This window comes from Patella vulgata, chromosome 9 (assembly GCF_932274485.2).
Source record: "Patella vulgata chromosome 9, xgPatVulg1.2, whole genome shotgun sequence".
Classification (NCBI taxonomy): domain Eukaryota; kingdom Metazoa; phylum Mollusca; class Gastropoda; family Patellidae; genus Patella; species Patella vulgata.
The window spans coordinates 30364039-30387518 of NC_065887.2; the positions used below are offsets into that span (position 1 = coordinate 30364039).

At 32.7% G+C, this 23480-nt stretch overlaps 1 protein-coding gene across 1 annotated transcript in view; it reads right to left on the minus strand.

Annotated features, from left to right (window-relative positions):
- Nucleotides 1-23480, minus strand: part of LOC126831637 (rab effector MyRIP) — a 95768-nt gene that overhangs the window by 55258 nt on the left and 17030 nt on the right. Inside the window, exons 2-5 of the mRNA XM_050562232.2 lie at nt 13563-13904; nt 6740-6961; nt 2658-2767; nt 1918-2067 (exon numbers count right to left, since the gene is read on the minus strand). Of these exons, the coding sequence (XP_050418189.2) occupies nt 1918-2067; nt 2658-2767; nt 6740-6961; nt 13563-13672 (592 nt within the window). The 5' untranslated portion in view covers nt 13673-13904. The remainder of the gene's footprint in view (nt 1-1917; nt 2068-2657; nt 2768-6739; nt 6962-13562; nt 13905-23480) is intronic.

A 23480-nucleotide genomic window follows, 5' to 3' on the forward strand; every position in this document is an offset into this window, starting at 1 on the left:
TAATATCCACTCAGCACTCACTAGATTCTTTGTGAACTAACATAAGGTATATTTTTATATCAATAATCCGCTTGTTTGCAATTAATGCTCTATAGAAGTAGGACAGACTCACGGCCACCGGGCCTACTCATGTAAGTACAACCGATTCAAATTCCAAAAACAAACTTAATTTGAAGGTCAACAGCATTTCTTAAATCAAGTACAGTGTTTCAAAATAGGCCTTTCCCTTTCAACAAGCTAAACAACCTTCTAAAGTTTAAAACAGATCCCATGATAATTGTGACCTCTAAAAGAATAACTCCGAATGGTCAAGAATCCTACAAGTCAACTGACATTTTTCAGTCAAAATTCTGATTAGAACAACCTATTAAAATTTCAAAAATATTTCATAATTGTGAACTATTGAGTTTATTTTTTTTTATATACGGACCTGATTATCTTAGAAAGAAACATGACATATTATGCAGAGGTGGGTAAAGTTAGTAAGGGTCCCCTATACCCATACATCAACTAATTTTTCTCTTCATATTAACAGTAATAAGTCTCAAGATGTACCTATGTACAAATCAATTTACTGTAGGTCAAAATCTTCTAAGTCTATAGATATGTGTTTATCCTCGACTTCAAAACTATGTTAATACTCATCTTGTGTAGTTTTAACAGAGAAGATTTAATATGTAAAGAAACAAAGGTAAATTCTTTTAAAACATTACACAACAGTTTGTCTTATCTTTCATAATCCTAGTTTTAACAAAGCTTTATGTACATCATGGTTACTCCTCATCATTCTTAACAAAACATGCTTATATAAAGATAAACATTGTACTACCATTTTCAACATTTTTATCATGCTATCTTCTCTTTAACATAATAACATAATACTTGAATATGTCTTTCATAAAAAACACAATTTCTTTGTAATTCCAGATAACTAAAACAGCAGTCAATTTTAAAGCATAAATATAGTCAACCAGTTTGAGAACTTGACACAGTAGGATTTCGGATAAAACAGTCACCGACTGTTAAGTTCTTCCATCCTTAAATAAGACAATTCATCTCTATATTTCCTTCTACCCAAAAGGCACATATATAAGATAGGTTGCCATGCAACAAACATAAGTCTACAACAAAACAGCTAAACTGTCCGAGCAGTCCATATTGAATGTGTATATTTAGTAGACCAATCTCCCGCATATTCATGACTAGAGCAACTACAAGATATTTTAGGGTCGTCAGGTTGTTCCAGGACCATGAGCTTTAAATGAATATCAAAAATGTTTGAAAATCAACAAGCTTCATTGCTTTATAAACATTACCATTACAAATCAATTCCAAGTCAATCTGATATTAACTTTAGCTGATAGAATGTTCAGAAGATGTTGTAAAGTTATCAAGGGCCAAAATACGTCGAAATTCAATCAACTTCTTTGTCTTATATCAAGACTGTATAAATATAAAGCTAACTGGATGATATTGATAACTTCTAAAGTGTTCATAAGTTATAGTGGATGATGGACTGGGTGACAGACAATAGTGACTACATTTAATGTGACCATCTAAAATATGGCTGTGCTCTTTGGGCAGCGTAAGTTGGGGCCCTTTTTATGAATTAAACAGAGGTAATCAGGCTTCAATTTCATTCTTGAGACCTGGGTAATATAACCGTATCATGCTCTGTCTGACTTGGTGAATGTCAAGTAACATAATTATAAATGTATACATTATTAGAAGTGGGAGGAAACCAGAGGACCCGGAGAAAACCCACGAGGTTGGACAGGCGACCCTACTCCTTGTTGAGTCAATGACAGGCCTTATGATACAACGCGCACGTTCTAACCACTCGGCCATCCAACCCCCCTTCTGTATAAGAAGTTTTTATGTTTGCATGCTGTGTGTTATTATGTAGTGAAATCTTACCATTATCCCGACTTTCAATGTCATTGTTGTTGTTATTGTTGTTAACAGTATCGAAAACACCTTGAACACTAGGTCGAAATTTCTTGGGAGTGAGAATATTTAATGAACTACTATGTGAAGGGTCATACCCACTGTCCAGCTCACTATCAGCTAAAATATGAAATAAAAATCTAGTTAAAATTAATTTTAAAAAATAACCCCGAATTAACGGATATCCCAGTCATTTCAAATTTCCCAAAAAATTTTCACTATCCAGTATTAAAATAGTTTCAAAAAGTATGATTTTATTGGTGTAATCTTTAAAAACAAATGGAATTCACCTATTGGTATGCAGAGTTTGCCATTTTTTGAAAAGGAACATCATCACAATTGGCTTTATTTTACAATGATTTAAAAATAAAAACCAACAAAGTAAATACATGATAAAAATTTTGTAGTTAATTTTAAATAGTCACAACAACTTTTTTTTTCTACAGAAGAAAAAAAGAAAATCTACCAAAAAGTCCAAAATGCAGCTTTATGAAATGATGTGTCAAGGGAGACAACCAATAATAACCCTCATAAATTATCTCCCTTTAGTCTTCAAGAAAATGCTTAAAAGACCATGTTCACTGAAAGTAATGAACTAATTCACTGGTAGAAACAAACTGATATTTACATTATTTGGATTCTTATAAGGATTTGGGGTGAATTCATTTAGTAATATGGACAGATTTAATTATAATATATAAATGACTTACAATAACTCTTTCTCTTGTAGAAGGTTCTTACAACCTTAGCACTTCCGAAACGTTTAAACTTTCTACTAACACTTGAATAGAACCATTCACAAGATTGTCTCTTTAAATCACTAAAATAAAAGAAAAAATGGTTGAGGGCCATAAAATGAGTAGATGAGGGCCATGGATATTTTTTGGTACCAATATAGTAAGCACCGATAGTATTTCAATCTATTTGTTTCAATATAGACTATCGAAATATGTTGATTTGATCTAATGTGTTATTTTAATTAAAATGGGATATGATCTGTAAATAAAAATATTTTGCAGAAATTTGTGGATACTAATGAAACTCAAACTCAATTTGACCTTAGATACAGATTTATATATTTGATAGCCTCATAGACAAACATCGAGTCAATTGAATTCAAGCTTCTTGATCAGCAATGAACCTGAATGAAACAGTCTGAAAAACATCTTTCGTATGTGGGTAACAACTATTAAAGTTTCAATATATTCAATGAAAACTGTAAAACCATTAACTTTAAATTTTCAAGTACTTGAAATTTTGAGCTCATAAATTGCAAATTATTTTACTGAAAGTTTCAAAATATGAAGTGCAAAACTTTAGTATTTTTGTAACAATGATGAGAAGTTTCCAGACAATCCATAAAGACTGTAAGAATTCTTATTCCACAAATTCATTACATGGACTCATAATGTATGATATCGTAATACAGTCTATTTGAAATATGGCACATAAAGATACAGGATTGACTGGCAATGAAGTAATTATCTCCTCATCAAATCCATGATATTTCTTGAGCTAAAACATTTTTGGAAACATTCCAATGATCTTAATCTTTATAACCACATAAAAGTCCAACATGTAACAATCATAATATAAAAATTTCAGGTTTTTTTTTTTTTGCTAGGCCTGGTCAAAGGAATATTTAAGCAGTGACATCATTTTAATAGGCTAATTCATGTATATTTACTTTCTCATCTTTCTACCCGATAAACATTAATATTTACCAAAACCTGGCAGAAAATGGAAATTCAAACAATTCTTTGAACAAAAAGAGGTCAATAAAAATTGTCACAGAGAACCAGGGAAGTGAGAGAAAGAGAATAGCTATAAAAAGAGGCACTGCATTCTCCCATCATTAGATCAGTGAAAGTAATTACTAGACTTTGTCCAAATTAACCAGTAAAACAATGTCTAAGACAGGAATTTCTTCACAATTTAACTGCCGAAAAAGGAAATCACTTGAGGTATTCATAAATGGATTCAACTTGATAAATAAAATGGCCATTACATTTACAAAAGATCCACTGAAATTAATTTTTTTCTGAAGTTTTCACGAGATTATGTAAGAAATAATTCTACCAAAGAAATAAAGTCTTAAATACAATGTTGACCAAATATCTGTTTAAGATGTCCCCCGATATATTTTGGAGAATAAAACTGGATAATTTAGAGTAAAAGATTGTTGTCAACCTTTATCCTAGTTCTGTGCAAATATTTGATGCTCTGTGATTTAAAAAAAATAAAAACTTTTAGTTTCCATGTGGGGTTGACAATATATCTCCAATTTAATTGTTGTGACAAGTCACCGGATAACCATTCATATTATACTCAAGTAATTGCATTAACACACATAATAAACACAAAAACATAATATGGAACACAATTACTCTTTTATTTAAAGCGACATTTCATTTTACTGAAACCGGAAAACAATAATAAATGATTTCCACCACTAGTTTCTAAGAATTATCGATACGTCAATTTGTTGAAATTTGTTCCATGGGCAACATTCAAAGCCTTGGTGGGCTGGATCTGGCCTGTGGGCCGCATGTTTGACACCTCTTCTCTAGATAATCTACAAATTATTAAGATGACAACTCAGCACATTTTCAGAAATTGTTGAAAATTCCACAGACCTTTTCTTCATTATAATTTATGAATCGCCGAGACAATGAGTGACAGGCGGTTGGTCAGACAGACAGAAGGACAGACAAACAAACAGACATGTCTGGTAGAAATACAAGATAACGTTGCAATGTGGGCATAATAATGGAAGTAGTTTTATATACGGAAATAGAGGTTACATACGTAATCTTTGTGCTGATGCAATGAGGTTTAGTTGCATACAGGGCAATACAGGCACTTGACCGGCATACAAGTGCATGGGAATCTCAACTTCCGGTGAATGCATTTGAGGAAACATTTTTCAAGCAGCAAGCTACGTTGATAGTGTTTTTGTGATTTTATATTAGTGAACTCACTCTCTAACAACATCAGGGGTTGGATATTGTTATTCATATTGCCTCTTTTAGTGTGAATTAAGTCCACTGGTTAAGGAACAGAGTTAGGGTAATTATTAATTGTTGCCAATTTGAATAGTCATGTTTTAGTCATTTTATATAATAAATTGATATTTCACACCACCAGCCTGAGTTCTTTTTGTATAGGCCGGGGGAGATTTTGTCGGAGACTGAAAACATGTATAAGCATTTTTACTTGTTACTGCATCCTATTCACTTATATTTTTTAAAATGAAATGTAATGGGATTTAACGTCCTACTGTTCTGCTCCGAACTGGGCTAATGAAGATGGCCATACGCCATACAGTGTGTTATGCGGGAAATTTTGCCCTGACAGCAGCACTACAGCCTACTCTAATATCGAATTTCAACTGTCAAGAGATCTTTTATGTGTCAGCAGATCTGTGATTTGAGTTGTTCAGCACCTAAGAAATGCTTAAACAGACATTGTGTTTTTCCTTTTTATAGACATATGTGAATATTCAAAGCGTTAGAAAGTACTAACATGGCAATGATTGGAAAAATTATCATGTGAAAGCCAAATATCAATACATGTCACTCTGAACTATCGTACTAACTTTAAAGGCTAACAAACCAATATTCATGTATACTGTCATTGCACACCTATTTTTTTTTGTTATAACATGAGAAATCCAAAATTTGTTGTAGAAAAATTAACGAATCCTGTTATATCCGGAGACCATCAAAAATTATAACATAGATTAGCGTTTATATTTCATGGTAGGTGAACATCAGCAGTAAACAACAATTCAGCAGTTTTTTTTGTACATTGTTGAAATATTTAAGTTTAGGTTTTAGTTACAGGATGTATAAAATAATATTGAAATATTTCTACTTATACATTTTATTTAGGTTTTAGTTACAGGATGTAAAAAAAAACATCGCTGTTAAAAGTTATAAACATAGATGTAGATTGGTCAGGGCCACTAGGAAATTAACCAGTAGCAAGTTGTCTGGCTAACGTAACTTCAATTAGTCAGATAGGATTTTAATAACTTCTTCTTATATCATGATCATGTTCACAGGTCAAAATATGTCTGGGAAGATCATCTTTAAAGGAGCTAAATCGCAAATATTTGGGGCCTAGAAATTAATCTAAATGGGTCGCAACGCATATAATAATGTAATCTGATTGTATATAAACTGATTTACATTCAATTGTTTCCGTTTCAGTTACGTCCAGCGAAATACGGTCATGAGTCTCAACCGAATAAAATTTTTTAGCGTCTGGTTATTCCAGTCTATTGCGCTTGCTCTCCAGGTGTCACTATTTGACATGAGGTGTGGAATATGTCTAGCCTCGTTCTTCCTGGTCACTTGTTACAAATGATGCTGAAACGCACTATGGTACACGATTCGTGTACCAATGGTAAAATGTTTATTTTGTCTTAAATATTGGATATCAGAAGCCTACAGTTTCCCGGTAAGATCACAACATTAATGTTGATTTGAATTGGCAAATAATTTGTGTTTTCCACGTGTAAGGCTTTGGATGATATTGAGTTAGAGACTTAGCTACTTTAAGATATTATATCACTATTATCTGAACAGAAATATAATATTTTATTTAAAAAAAAACACGAAGTCTAAATCCTGTTTAAAATTTAAAATTAAACCACGACTAACACTTGAAAAGAAAAAATCCAATGTGAGCTGAGAGGACAGACTGACAAAAAAAAATAAAACCTATCAATTAACACTTGACAGCGCAAATTATATTTATCTTAAATTTCATGATAAATTATACATACCGTTGTTCAAGACAAAAATTACAAGCGTAGCCTCGAAACTCCGAAAAGTAGGTTCTGCAACCTTTACAAACATAAAATTCACAGAATCTACAAAGTTGACGTCTGTTAAAAATGAAGCCAAATGTCTGAAAACATCGAATACAACAATTTTCATTAAATTTCTTTTTTTCTGCAAGAATAGTTGTCTTTGTCTCCTCTTGTTCTACTTTTTCTTCAAGTTGACTGAAAAATAGAACAGAACCAAGGCAATCTGATTAAAACATCGATACAAATATTGTTTGTTTTTTTTGTATACTTTTTATGGACACCACTAAATGGCACTGATATAGATTTGCACTTGCCATTTTGCATTATTCGTGAAATGTATTCTGTTTTATTTTGAGTTCTTCGTTACAACACTGCCCCTATATGGGAAATATATACCTGTGCAATTAGTAGTTTTGATACCGATATAAATTTTGTTTCTTTGTTCTTGTCATTAAAATTTGGTAAAATATATAGAGAATCTCCTACCAGTCTTTTTTTATATCATTTTTTGACAGCAATTCAATCATTGCAAAGTCCTTTATATTGACCCAGTGTTTCCATCAAGGTCAATTGAATAACAATAGTTCATTTTTTTAAAAAAAAAAGTTACTTTTTATAAGAAATAAACTGTTCTTTGAAAATAAAAAATGTAGTTCCTTTTCAACTGACCAATCAAATTCATGTAAAGCGATATCTCCTAAGGAGATATCGCAGTAGTTTATGAAATATATCACACAAGCGATATCTACTGTAGAATGTATTATTGGGTGATAAATTTTAATATTTTAATGGCATTTATCTAATTAGTCACTGGACAGAGTAATAAAAACATATAATTATCAAACACAGCTTTTATATTTAGGCAACTTTTTGAAAAAGTATTCTATCCATGTTATCAAGCTACTATAGCATCATGTTATTTACCTCAGATCTGTAATGCTGTATTAGCTCAATAACGTTTAGAGAATACACTTTGAAACATCGCGTATATATATTACTAGTTGTTTTGTTTAATAAAATATACATGTACATTATTTAATTACTACCGGTAATCAATGTATATTTCATGATATTTTAATAAATAAATAAGCATTTCAAATGTCAATTCTAACTGTAGTTACTATCAAACTGAAGGATACTAGAAAATGTAGGATAAAAAATTGATTTTTTATTTCCTCAAAATTATGAAACCTATCTCTTTATTGTTTATCCCATTTAGTAAATGCCAAGCAAGCAGAAACTGGTGCCAAAATCATTGAGAATTTACAAATGTCATCAGGACTATAATAGCAAAATTTGCTATTTAATCTAATTAACTGACATTTAGGTAGTGAGAAATTTTGTTGGTTTCTTTTTTTAAGCAAGTTGTATTTAATTTAATTTAAGATATTATACAAGAATGTTTAAAAAAAAAAATCTAAATACTGAACGTTAAACTAATTGCTGTCTGGGTCTGTAGAATAAAGAACAGATTTTTTACGTCTAATGTGAATCCCATGTCCATGGAGTATATATTATAGTGTCAGTCATTTCTTTCTCATTATATTTGTAGTGTATTATCATCTTTAAAAATTAACCAGTGCTCAATACCAAATATAATATCTTGTTCACTTTATTTAGTTCAACCAGTTTGAATTCAGAATTGTCAATCAAGACAGGTTAAATCGTCGAGTAGTCAAGAGGTTAAGTAGTCAATCAAGGTAGGTGTTTAATACTATCAACAATAATCAAGATTTGTTATAGTTATCACCTCAATACATTCAATATTTTTTTTAATTTTGAAAATCCATGTAGGACAATGTGTCTGTCATACAGGCGAAACAGAATCTCTGATGGATACGATTCTTCTCGGGCTACGTCAAACATGGGACGTTCTGATTCTGAATAGGGTATGCACACATCCACAGTAGTCTTCTTGCCATGAAAACATATATTGGATTAACTTCAATTTTTTTCAGTGGAATACATTTTTCACTTTTAATAAATTGCAACATTTGCAGGAGAGCAACGTATTCACCATCTGCTTAATGAGGCCTACATGTATGCAAAGTTGAACATCCTTCAACAATTTGAGTTAAATCTCTTTTATTTTACCATCAAATAAGAAAAAAGTTTCCATGAACGAAGGTAATTGAGGAATGTGGAACATGTAGAAATGAAATCAATAATGATGGGTTGTTGTAAAGTGAGTTGTTATTCTGTAATCAAGTTGTCACAATCCTGCAGGAAATAACACTTCATCAACATTAAATGATAACAAAAAATCATAGTGGCAAAAGATTGCTCGACAACTGCAACTAATGAGAAGTTTAATATACTGAAAAATAGACTTGGTTAAATAATGTAAAGATAGGTTGCCATAAAATAATAGTAATCATTATTCACAGCTTCCTTTCACAAGTCTTTATTCACAATGTCAATGTCTGTCTCATCTTTAGATCTGAATTCACACAGTGTTTTTGATCCACCTAAAAGTGTAAATAGAAAATCTGTCTTGCTGGTCACAATTACCTTAACTTTCCACCTATTTTGTTTTGTGATCTAATAATTAGAACTACTGGACATTTCAAAGCAAAACAAAGTGAATGTACGTAACATTTCAAAGAAATTATGAAATGAGAATGTGTCTAATTTAGGCCATATATAAAACAAAAAAAATTATTCTGGTCTTCATTTCAGTTAGGCCTGTACGATATTGCAAAAAGGGACGATATCGATATTGGCATTTTTTCCAACGATATAGTTAAATATCACGATATTTAATAATAATGTCACTTTGCTATTAAATAAATTAAATATAAATGCATTAAAGCTGACTACAGTGTGAGTAAGAATTGCTTTATTCATACACTTTAAATTTTGCTTTTTTTATAATATAGATTTATTAAAATGAACAAAACAACATCCTTTTTGGATAAAGATTAAATACAACCGCTGATGTTTAAAGATAGGTTGCCAGGCAACGAAACATACGCCACAGCAGCTAAATCGTCCGGGCAGTCAACAAGAGTTGTCGCATATTTTTACTTTTTTCGGTAATGCAACATTTATAATACACTAAAATCTGATTAAGAGCAACAACTCAGAAAACCATTAGAATTTATTTGGTTTTTATAAAGTTCTGCCCCATGCTAATGTTTTGTATACAAAACTTTTAATACTGTATCATGGATTTAGCTGTTCCAAGTCATAAAAATTCATTGAAAATCAATATACTTGTTCGTCTCAAGATCTTAAACTCTGTGTATCAATCTGAAGTCATTTGGATATTAACTTTGGCCTCTAGACCGTCCGCAAGATTTTTCAAAGTGATCAAGGGCCATAACTTTGGCAGTAATTATCAGAAACCTTTGAAAATCAATAGGATTCTTCGCCTCTTGACCTCAAACACTGTGTATAACATTAAAGTCAATCAGATATTAACTTTAGTCTTTAGAGTATCCACAAGGTTTTTTGAAGTGATCAAGGGCCATAACTCTGGCAGTAATTATCGAAAATCACTGAAAATGAATAGACTTCTTCATCTCATGACCTTAAACGCTGTGTATAAAATTTAAAGTCAATCGGATATTAACTTTAGACTCTAGAGCGTCCACAAGTTTTTTCAAAGTGATCAAGGGCCAGAACTCTGGCAGTAATTATCGTAAATTGCTGAAAATCAATAGGATTCTTCGTCTCATGACCTTAAGCACTGTGTATAAATTTAAAGTCAATAGGATATAATAACTTTGGCCTCTCGAGAGTCCACAAGATTTTTTTGAAGTGATCAAGAGCCATAACTCTGGAAGTAATTATCAGAAATTGCGGAAAATCAATAGGCTTCTTCGTCTCATGACCTTAAACACTGTGAATAAATCTAAAGTCAATCGGATTTTAAATTTTTCCTCTAGAGCCACCACAAGATTTTTTGAAGTGATCAAGGGCCATAACTCTGGCAGTAATTATCGGAAATTGCTGAAAATCAATAGGCTTCTTCTTCTCATGACCTTAAACACTGTGTATAAATTTAAAGTCAATCGGATATTAACTTTGGCCTCTAGAGTGTCCACAAGATTTTTTGAAGTGATCAAGGGCCATAACTCTGGCAGTAATTATCGGAAATCGCTGAAAATCAATAGGCTTCTTCGTCTCATGACCTTAAACACTGTGTATAAATTTAAAGTCAATCGGATATTAACTTTGGCCTCTAGAGCGTCCACAAGATTTTTTGAAGTGATCAAGGGCCATAACTCTGGCAGTAATTATCGGAAATCGCTGAAAATCAATAGGCTTCTTCATCTCATGACCTTAAACACTGTGTATAAATTTAAAGTCAATCGGATATTAACTTTAGCCTCTAGAGCATCCACAAGCAATTGTGGACGCACGGACGGGGGCGACGACAATACAGACCACATTTCAATGTGGGCGTATAAAAAGCATCTGCTTGTGACCTTGTGTAAGAAAATTCTCAAATATCAAGTGCAGTGGAAGTAAGTAGATGCGGTCTTCAAGTCTTGTATTGTAAGTTCAAACAGTTTAACAAATACTAAATGATCCGGACTATCTTCCATTCAAGCATTCGATTGGCTGCGGTATTTTGAAGTGATCAAGGGCCATAACTCTGGCAGTAATTATCGGAAATCGCTGAAAATCAATAAGCTTCTTCGTCTCATGACCGTAAACACTGTGTATAAATCTAAAGTCAATCGGATATTAACTTTGGCCTCTAGAGCGTCCACAAGATTTTTTGAAGTGATCAAGGGCCATAACTCTGGCAGTAATTATCGGAAATCACTGAAAATCAATAGGCTTCTTCGTCTCATGACCTTAAACACTGTGTATAAATTTAAAGTCAATCGGATATTAACTTTGGCCTCTAGAGCGTCCACAAGATTTTTTGAAGTGATCAAGGGCCATAACTCTGGCAGTAATTATCGGAAATTGCTGAAAATCAATAGACTTCTTCGTCTCATGACCTTAAACACTGTGTATAAATTTAAAGTCAATCGGATATTAACTTTGGCCTCTAGAGCATCCACAAGCAATTGTGGACGCCGGACGGGGGCGACGACAATATACGACCACATTTCAATGTGGGCGTATAAAAAGCATCTGCTTGTGACCTTGTGTAAGAAAATTCTCAAATATCAAGTGCAGCGGAAGTAAGTAGATGCGGTCTTCAAGTCTTGTATTGTAAGTTCAAACAGTTTAACAAATACTAAATGATCCGGACTATCTTCCATTCAAGCATTCGATTGGCTGCGGTATTTTGAAGTGATCAAGGGCCATAACTCTGGCAGTAATTATCGGAAATCGCTGAAAATCAATAGGCTTCTTCGTCTTATGACCTTAAACACTGTGTATAAATTTAAAGTCAATCGGATATTAACTTTGGCCTCTAGAGCGTCCACAAGATTTTTTGAAGTGATCAAGGGCCATAGCTCTGGCAGTAATTATCGGAAATCGCTGAAAATCAATAGGCTTCTTCGTCTCATGACCTTAAACACTGTGTATAAATTTAAAGTCAATCGGATATTAACTTTGGCCTCTAGAGCGTCCACAAGATTTTTTGAAGTGATCAAGGGCCATAACTCTGGCAGTAATTATCGGAAATCGCTGAAAATCAATAGGCTTCTTCGTCTCATGACCTTAAACACTGTGTATAAATTTAAAGTCAATCGGATATTAACTTTAGCCTCTAGAGCATCCACAAGCAATTGTGGACGCCAGACGGACGGACGGGGGCAACGACAATATACGACCACATTTCAATGTGGGCGTATAAAAAGCATCTGCTTGTGACCTTGTGTAAGAAAATTCTCAAATATCAAGTGCAGCGGAAGTAAGTAGATGCGGTCTTCAAGTCTTGTATTGTAAGTTCAAACAGTTTAACAAATACTAAATGATCCGGACTATCTTCCATTCAAGCATTCGATTGGCTGCGGTATTCCTGGCCTAACAGTGACAGTAATATATTTATAGATCGTTTTATTCTTGCTTTCAGAAATTAAGTTTCGTAGAGTTTTCGTTTTTTAAAAATATGATAACCTATTTATAGCCTTGTAATTAACCGCGGTAGTGGGAAATTTCAGGCGTTTATTAGGTCTAAGCTTTACATGTAGTAACAACTGACAATTTATTGTCGACTAAAAGTAACGCATACACGATGCAGTGAAAAACGGCTGCGGACACCGCCCAAGTGTTTTCAACATTTAACGATTCTCAAAATATTAGTTTTATTATAGTTTATTGCCGTCGGATAATTTCCGCTGCTGTATAGTGTATTTATTATCTGTTTTTATGATAAATTTTTTTGATATTTGAAGTCTTTGGCGATATTCGATAAACCACTATATTGACGATTTTTGGCCAAATGATATCGTAGTTGGGTCTGAAAATACCATAACGTGATAAATGACTATATCGAGAATATCGTACAGCCCTAATTTCAGTCACTTTCAAAAATTAAAAACAATCTCATTAATTACCTCAATGTGTACAGTAGGTTCATTTATCAAGTATTCAACCCTGATAAATTTTACTGGAAATCATAAATGATACTGGATAATCATATTATCCTATAAACAGGTTGAGGGGATAAATGTAATGCCTTTAAATATGATGTTTGTAAGTTGTCATTTAGCCCAGTATTGATCCTTTGACAAAATAAAACACAATAATATAAACCCCCTCCCACATCAGGTTTTTGGGAAGGATTGTCTGAGAATCAGAAACATATCTTCAATTCACTTATTGATTTAATTCATTACAATCGAACTAAACTATAAATCAAGAAGACAGTAAAAATACATACCCAAGTCTGGCCTTTTCCTTCTGTCTTAAATCAAAATCTTTTTGGATAACCTGAAGGATTCTCTCACATTCTGCATCAGAGAGATGATCTATATTTACCCGTCTGCCCATGATGATGAACTGATCAGCTAGTTGGTCAACTTATGATGAGTGAATGACAGTAGTTATATACTTTATCAGTAACACTTTTAGTTATTCAGCAACACAGTTTTAAAATTCATGTGGGAATTAAACGAATCAATACTTGAACACTTAATTCACCACATCTTTCCATTACGATAGTCAGCACTCAATTCTTTGTAGACCTACTGCTTCACAATTTTTGCAACTGAACTAAAATAATCTGAAAAGAGAAAAAATGCACCAAATCAGGATTTTATATTACAAAGCACAGAATATGCAAGTGACATGATTTTGTAAGAACATGTGTGTATCTGTATTAAATAAATTGCAAAATTTGTCAGTGTGTCAAACCATACTTTGAACTTGTGTGTGTAAAATTTTTTGACTTTTGTGCTTGTTCATAGAGAGAAATGAGGATTTGAGACTAATTTATGGTACAGTTTTATGTCAATAATTAGCTTGCACCTAGGGGTCTTTAGCAATAGTAGGAAAATGGAGGACCTAGAGAAAGCCTGCAACATTAGGCAGGTGACCATCTTTTATTCTAACCCTTTATTTTAACCAATCTATTTCACAACAGCAATATAAACTACTCCCACATTAAGAAACTCAATTTTAAAATTTTATATTTGAGAATGACACATTATCTACATTTCTGAATACAATTTCAAAACATAAATACAGAATATATTTACTACTAATAACAAGGGACAATCATCAAAGTTGTCTTAACTTTATTGTGTTAAATTTCTTAGAAAAATTTTAACAGGAAAATATGCCACAGAGAATACAGATAATCATTGAAGCAAATAAAGATGACAGGATAAAAATACTGAAATCACATCTCCAGCAGAAATCAGTTCAGCACCCATTTGGTTTTTATTTCAAGCTGACTATGTATCATTCAGAAATAAATTTTACAGTATGGAATCGAAATGCTATTAAAGAGAAAAATAATTTACAAAATTTAATTGCCGCCATGTCAATCATCTAAGGGACTATTTTTATTAGCAGTAGCAACCAAATGGAGGCTTGCTTTCGGTCAGTATCGTGAAGCCAATCAATGACATAATTTTGACCCACTCTGTATGATAAATTCCAGCTCTGCACAATATATACAGTCTTACAACGAGACCTTAAAAAATAAAAGAGTATTGTGCTATTGACAGTCTACATTATTACATGTCATGAGATTAGCAGAATTGAGGCAAGTTTCACAGTAAATTTGTGGAGAATAAAACTTGGTGCAGAAGACACTATTAAACAGTAGATGCCCTTCAGGAAGATAACACTTAATCCAAGTTACGTCTTCCTGTGTATTCTATAATAGAACTGTATTTATATCCAATACATTCATAAAGCAGGAAACAGTCCGCAAAATAAGTACAAAGAAATTATCTTCTTCATTGACTTTTTCTATAATGGGCTTTTATATTTTCTAGAAACATGTAAAATTTGTATCGATCCCTCAATATAATCAACGAATTTGTTCAGATCATTGTTACTTTTAATTATGAAGATTTCAACATACAAATAAACTTGCTTCCTCACAGACGGATCAATAGTTAAAGAAAGGGTGGGTAAACTAACAAGCCATTCCATAAGGTTCATGTCAATACAGGTGCTTATCAACTATAGAATATGGCAATTATTGTTCGGTTCTGAACAAGTGCTATTTCATTACAGAAATCTTTCTGATTTATTGTTTCTTATGTAAATTAATCTAAGCTGTTTTAAGTGGTTGCTATGGTTTTTATTTTCATCATTACCAACTGTAATAAACACAGACCATACAAAAACACCCCAAACAAATGCATTTTATCAGAATACATATTAAAACAAGACAGTATGTAACACATACATTTATTATTAATCTATGCTAACTGTTAATGCTAAACATAATAGAAAAACCAAATTCAATATGATCAAAAGTTTTTTCAACAATAGAACATTATTGTCTGATTGTATGGACTCTAGTTCCAAACAGATTCAAAACATTTCATATTCAATTCTATCTACTGATGACAAATCTGAAAGAAATCAGTAAGCCTATCTGGATCATGCTAAGATCAAGTAGCACAAAACCTTTGAGGTTACTGAATAACTAATGTCATAAAACTATCAGTTTACCACCAATCAACTGGAATATCATCCAGTATTAAATCTCATGGTTTTACAAAAATATTAATACCTTCTGAAGATCAATCATTTTTATATCAGTAACTATTAAATTATTTAGATTTTTGGTAATCTGACAAATAAGATGATTGTATATTGGTGAAATTTGAATTTTTAGACTGACAGGGCTCCAGAACCGAACCTTGAGGAACACCATGTGTAAGCATGGACCTTATCCATGGTGTAAGTTTAACCAATCTAGTATACATCTTCTTTGATTGGCATTTAGTAATTGAACATATTAACATAAGGTACAATTTTATGGATACACAATTACTGAGTTTAATACTAAGCGATGCTTGATAAAAAGGAGAGTATCCTCGTTGCTTAGTATTAAACTCAGTAATTGTGTATCCATAAAATTGTACCTGTATATATACATGTTTATGATATATTTCAGTTAATAAAACTGGTTAATTCTGTGTAGAAATCTTTCACATGGCTGTACCTAATTTAAACTGTACCTTTTAGAAAAGGTATTTCTTCACTTTCTAGGGTATTACCAACTTTGCTTCCAAGAGATGACAGTTACTACCTTTTGCTATTTCGAGAAAAGAATTAATTTGACCCCATCACTAATCAAAATAAAATATCAGAGAAACTTTTACTTAAATCAACGAGGTCCATCCCTTTAATAATACCTGTTTCATATTATATCAACGGTAATCTAATTCTTCCTAGACTGTAAACACTAAAATCATAACATGGTTCAGGTTTAATTAGATTACCATTAGCTGTGAGTGGAATAAAACGATCAAAATAGATTGGGTAATAATAAAGCACAACTCTTAATATGCTGTATTTATCCTTAATGTCACCTAAACCTAATGTTGTTTACAGGTTCAAAGTCCTTTCGGATTCATATACACAAGAAACCGGAGAACACTACTTCTTGGGATTCAGACGGTGCCATTTGACTCATTGACACCCACATTGGACCACCAAGTGGAGTCATATTCTCTAATTCAAGATCTTCATATGTTTTTCATTGCCCTTTCATATCATAATCACAGTTCACTTGCTAGTTCATCATTTTAACTGCCCTTTGTATTTTAATTACGGGTTATTACTGATTGTTCTTGATTTTGACTTAAAAACTGAACACCTGGTACTACTTTCCAGATGCACAAATGGACACATGTTTTTTGTGTATATAATATTTCACAAAATACTGAATAGATTTGCAGATCTACATGTACTCCAGAAAAGAAGCCCAGCACCAGATCAAACTAAGTCTAAATTTTAAAAGAAAAAAATAATAATGTCAACGAAATCTAAATAGCATTGTTGTTATGTGACAAAATGTTTGCAAAGAAATACGGAATGGTTCTTGAGATCTGCTCTGGAAACGACATGATAAAAGACCAATTCTATGCAAAAAAAAAAAACAGAAGAAAATAATTTTAAAAAATCTACTAAATTGTAAAAGGCACCAATAATTAACCATGCAAAAATATTGAATAATGTTTTGAGATCTTGGAACATACAGATAGAAAAAGAAACGAATGGCTACAATACGTGTTAATAATATAAAAAGCAATATGGTTTATATATGTTGTTATTAAAGTGGTAATAAATTAATCAGCTTTTAATCATACTAATTGCTTTTTATTCATAGAAATATAGAAATTTTAGCATTTTTTAAAGCTCTGTTATATAAAACACTACCAATTAATAGAAGTCTATTTTACCAATGGTCAAATTTTTTGTGAGGGGAAAATAGCGCTTGAGTTTAATTGAAGGGCATAAACTGTTCCCCGCAAATGACCCCCAAGATATACTATTTTCCTGTGATATTACATGTACTTGCTTATTATTTGCGGTTGACAAAACTTCATGCAATAAGTTAGATGTTAATCTGCTTTTTTCACACATCCATAATCCTGTTACATGTATATCAGACTTAATCCTTTTATCCTTCATATTATGTTTTTATCATGTCACAACTGCAAACTATTTGGAAGATTGAATTTAAAACTGTCCCAAATTTTCTTTTGTAAACTAGATTATAGTTCTATCTTCCCAATTTACAAAATATTTGGGTATCTTTTACAGTTAGTCTTCCATATTTGTCATATCGCAGACAAATTACAGAAACTGTCATTGCTGAAAATTTTGTTGTTTGACTTTGCATAAAATGACTTATCATTTGGTGCTAAAAACTGAAATCTCAATTTATGGTTGTAACAAAACGTTGTGTGTTTAATATCTATAGCTTTCCAATTATCTCATAAAACTGAATGACATTAAACATGAAAATATTGATTTTATCACTGATAAATGATCACTACTCACCAGTGAATTCAGATTTCAACATTTCTGATTTCCGTTCAATATAAAATCATTATTAGGCAGACAGAGATAAATGATATCCCTGGATACCGATTTTGAAACATAATTATGTATTTAGCGTTAATATATCAAATTTCAGAAAAACTGAACATGGAAATCATTTTGAGACTATATGTGTACATGTTTGAATCACCTCTATCAATAGACCTAGAGTTTATGCCTTCAATAGATATTGACAATATGCCTGGTTTGTGAGATACTGAATACATTGTCTGTGCTGTATAAAACATACATCAGAACTTGTTATGTGTTCTGGATCTTCAGTCAACACATATTGTTTTTGTAAGAATTTTTATTATTTTTCTTTTATTTTTGCCAATTTTAGTCAGAATTTGCAGCCAAAACTGTACATGGTGCAAACATTCCACTAACGTAGATCTGGTTGGCCTCTGTGGAACTTTTTATTAAATATAAATTGGGTCATTTTTGACAGAGGAAGTGTTGTTGGATGAGTATATACTGTAAATGATCCTCCCCCTGGCGCGTGGGGCAATATTTGACAACTTTCAGTGACAAAATATAAAATTGCTAATCGCCCAAAGTACCAACAAAAGTTCTATTCTGCAAGGAAAAATAGTTCTGAAAAATACATATACATGTAACATGATTTTTCAAGGGCCATATTCTTGTCTGGAGAGTATGCACAATAAATACTGTCAGTATAAACTGGAATAACCAGACCTAGAGATTGCTATTCCATTGCCGTAATCAACATTATTCAAGTCCTCGTCACCACTATCAAGTATTCTAGCCAGTGCCTGGTCTACTGTTGCATGTCTGTTTGCCATTCATGGCCATAAAATAATATTTTCAGGAATATTTGTGTTGTGTCTGCGAGTGAACAGGGGAAAGCCCTCACTGCAGACAACACATTGTAACACGTGTTTTGATTGAGATCATACTAGTGTTACCACCAAGGGAAGCGAGGCAAGCCCTTGCTACACATAACACGTGTAATTCCAAATGCATCATACTTGGCCAGAAAAACGGCCAACTGGGATATAGATGTTATTATCTTGGCCGGAACCGGCCAGTCGGGTTCAAAGAGTTAATAATCTTTGGAAAATATGAAGTCTAGGGGGACCGGAGTAATTCTGTTTCACTGGAGTTGCTACTTGTGTAAAGCATAAAGAGAAAATTGTTTAAAGAGCTTGGAGTTTAGAGTCTATGCAAATAAGCCTTTTTAAAACAGCAAGTTTTTAGCTAATTTTCTGTTAAAGCATTTTTCCTGCTGGCTTAACCAGACTGTAAATCCAATAGTTTTTTTTATTACAGATTATATTCCCTCTGCTCTTCAAGCAATTAAAGAACACTTTGCTGATATTAAACATAACAGACCAAAACTGGTAGCAATACATTTTAATCTCGTACAACACACAAGTAGAGATATTACGATAAAAATAATTGAACTTTTCAAGACTGATCTTGATAGTGACACAAATGATGCCACTGGGAAAGTATCTGAATCTAAATTGATTCACACTCTAAGTACTTTCACACCATAGAGTATAACGATAAGATTTAGTCCTGAAACATCCCCACCCTCTTTGTATACATTTACTTTTATTGTGTTTGGTCTAAAAGTCCATATTTACCTTTCTGCATTCAAAATAATTGTACTGGAAGCATGAATTCACAGAAAAACAATTTCTGGAATCCAGTGACAATTTTGAGAGGCAAAATATATTTGCATGTCCCTTAAGGAATAGAATGTGATCGTGACTTGATGAAGAACTTACCGGTACCTCATTACAGATGATTTGAAGATCAGTGATGACAGTATAATTATATATAAGTCGTATCACGACGTCTGATTAAAAGACAATGACAGACGACAATATAACACGTCAATAACACAAACTAACTTTGTATTCATGGTAAATGCCAGAGTGACATTTAGATATTATACTATAAGGACGTAAGATTGTGTAAATTGATATAAATATACATGAATAAATATAATTTGTATATTCACCATTTGATGATATAATGGTTTACCTACTTAGATATAATCTGTTTATAAAATTTCGAATAATTATCATATTATTATGTGTAGGAGGAAATGTGTAGGAGGAACAAGAGACATTAGAAACATTTATTGTAGAAATATTTTTTCACCAAAGTTTGGAGCAGCGGTTGCTTGGCTCACTAATCAGGAGGCCTCGGTTTTGCTCTATGTGTTCCTTATAGCACACTCTATGGCGAAAGCCCATCTTTATTAGCCAAGTTGATCCTGAAAAGTAGACATTAAAACCCCTTTCATTTCATCATGATAACCCTACTGTTTCCAAACTTTTTGTTTAAGGTCTCAACATGCAAGAATAAATATTTAGCTTAGTGTTACAAATCAAAAGTACATTGCAGTTTTGAAAAATATTTAGTCCAAACATTATTCCAATAAAAACTTAAAGCCATTTATAATGTTATACATAGATTTCTATGTATTTCATAAAGTAACAATAATTTTGCTTTCTTTATCTGCCATTCTTCATGAAGGTTTATTTTAAACATGGATAGTGCTTTATATTAAAATAGTAGGCTTACACATGTTAGACTAAACCAAAAATCTGTGAAATCGGTGAGGGTAGGCGACGACAAAAACTTGTTAAATATTTGAACTCCTAATAAGACAATGTATTAAGTGTACTGGAGTGGTAAATAAGGTTTCAGATTTGCTTGACAAAAATAGAAAACAATTTATTAATGTGAACTTGGCCTATGTGTAACCACGTATTGGGAGGGAATAAATTTGATAACTTTTCAAACCAAGTACCAACGAGTTAGAAAAATATATAGTTTATATTTATTTAAACTTTTATAATAATCACTGTTAAATTGATAAATAACTGATCAATTTTCGTTACCATTGGTGGTCTGGATAAAAACACAAAAGCTCTAAAAGGTTATTTGGGTTTAAGCCAATAGTTTATATACATATATTCAGTTGACACTATTGTTATTTACACATAGGCGTACGGGCCCAATGACAGTTAGGGGGGCAGAACCCGAAATAATTTCGGGTGTACAGACAGCGACACCGATCTTCCTCAAGAGGCGAAGAAGCAGAGCTCTGCTCCCCTTGTATTGTACCCCCCGCCCCCCCAAGAAAATTTTTGAATATTTGACGGCTGCAAACATATTTTCCTGCTATTTCAGCCCGTGAACAAAGCAACTTCAAAGTGGTCTAATATAGCCTAATTAAGATTCCAATCAAAAGATCAATCATTTACAGTCCACAGAGACGGGACCGTTTGGAGATAATTTTGAAAATTTAACAGCCGCGTACGCGTTTTCCTGCTATTCCAATCAATTGTCGCGGGGTATGGGTGGGCCTCCCCCTCCCGGAGAAAATTTTGAAAATCTAACCACCGCAAATGCGTTTTCTGCTATTCTAGTCCGTGTTAGCAACTCCAAAAGTATCCAATGGTTTTGTAACCGAAATCCCATTCTAAATTCCAACCATCCAATCAGACAGTTGCAGCTGCATTCACAAATAATAATCGATGCTCGAAAAATGTCGCACAAAGTAGAGTGGCTCCAGACAAAATGTTTTAATCCATTGTCAACTCAGTACAAATTTGTGGTATTCAATTAAAAGGAAAGTAAAATTAGTGTTTTATTAGGGCTCAATGACAGTTAGGGAAGAAAAACTAGAAATGCCCGAAAAAATTTCAGGTTTACAGACAGCGGCACTGGTTTTCTTCGAGAGATGAAGAAGTAGAACTGACCTTGTATGGACCCCTGAAGAAAATTTTGGAATATTTGACGGCCGCAAATGCGTTTTACTGCTATTCCAGCCCGTAAAATTAGTGTTTTATTAGATTTCGGGCACTTTATTTTGCCAAGTAGATGAAATAAATTTTTTTTTCACTTTACCCTTCTGCCCGAAAAGTCAGCTTGCCCGAAAGTTAGGGGGGCAGCTGCCCCCCCTGCCCCCTGGCTTGTACGCCTATGTATTTACAAGTACAAATTATTATTTATTATTGTAAACATACATTAATAATATACCATTCATATACTGTTACATTCGTCCCTAGACCAATATTACAGCCCAATTGAACATATAATGATGTCCCATGTCGGTGTTGCTGACAGTTAAAACCCCCAACATTCCACTGGTGCCAAATCAAATAATGGTTGAATATAGACCAAACATAATCAAAGGAATGTTATTTTTTAGAAATCTGGTTTCAAAAATCATTCCGATTGATCAATTCAAAGTTATGCCTTTTGAAAGTTTGTATTGATTTCCAGATGCACTGCTATTTTGATGTATGTTAGACTGATTTAACAAGTGGGATATAAACATATATTTAAGTTTTTTTGACATTGGATGAAAATTGTGACCTCTTTGCGAACAGGGAGTGGCCATTTTGTCTGGCAGTTTTGTCAAATTTTCACGAAATTAACCGTCGTCATTATGGTGTAACGGTGATAAATTTAAACATTTTTTAAATTGGATGTATATATTCAAATGTTTTTTTAAATCCGACAAAAATTGTGACCTCTAGATTTTTCTTACAATCAGGGGTCATAATTCAGGAATTTTCGGTCCGATATGCACAACTATCGAAAAGAACCAAGATTTTGGGTTATACACATACATTTTAAGTTTCATCAAAATCAAGCTAAAAACATGATTTTTCGTACAATCAGGGCCATAATTCAGGAAGTTAGGGTCCAATATGCGCGAATATGTAAAGGAACCAAGATCTTTGGGCCTATATTTCCAGTTTCGCCAAAATCGGATAAAAATTTTGACCTGTATAAGTGTCCACAAACAAAATGTGAACGAACAAACACATGTACGGGGAGGGGCGACAACAATATACGTCCACATAAAAATGTGGTCATATAGAAAAAAAACTATTTCTATTTGACTCTATGGTTACATTAGATTGTATGTAAAATTTGACAAAAGTTTACAAATCCATCACCGAGTTACATGAGTTTTAAGATTCATTTCATATTGTACATAATATTGTGACTGACAGTGGTTTTGAAGGAGATCAATGGACACTCGTGCAAATATGATTTGCTCGTAATATGCCAGTGTTTGGATTTTCAATAATGTGGCGAGTCTAGAATATGATATATAAGAACAGTTAAAATTAATTTTCCCATTGAAAGTGATAATACTTTCTTCAAGTTAAATGGAATCATATATTCTGAAAACCAAATTAACTGTGATTTTCACTGTCGGAACCCATGTAACATGTAACAACCCACCTAAATCTTTTTCATAGCTGCTAGTATATATGATCTA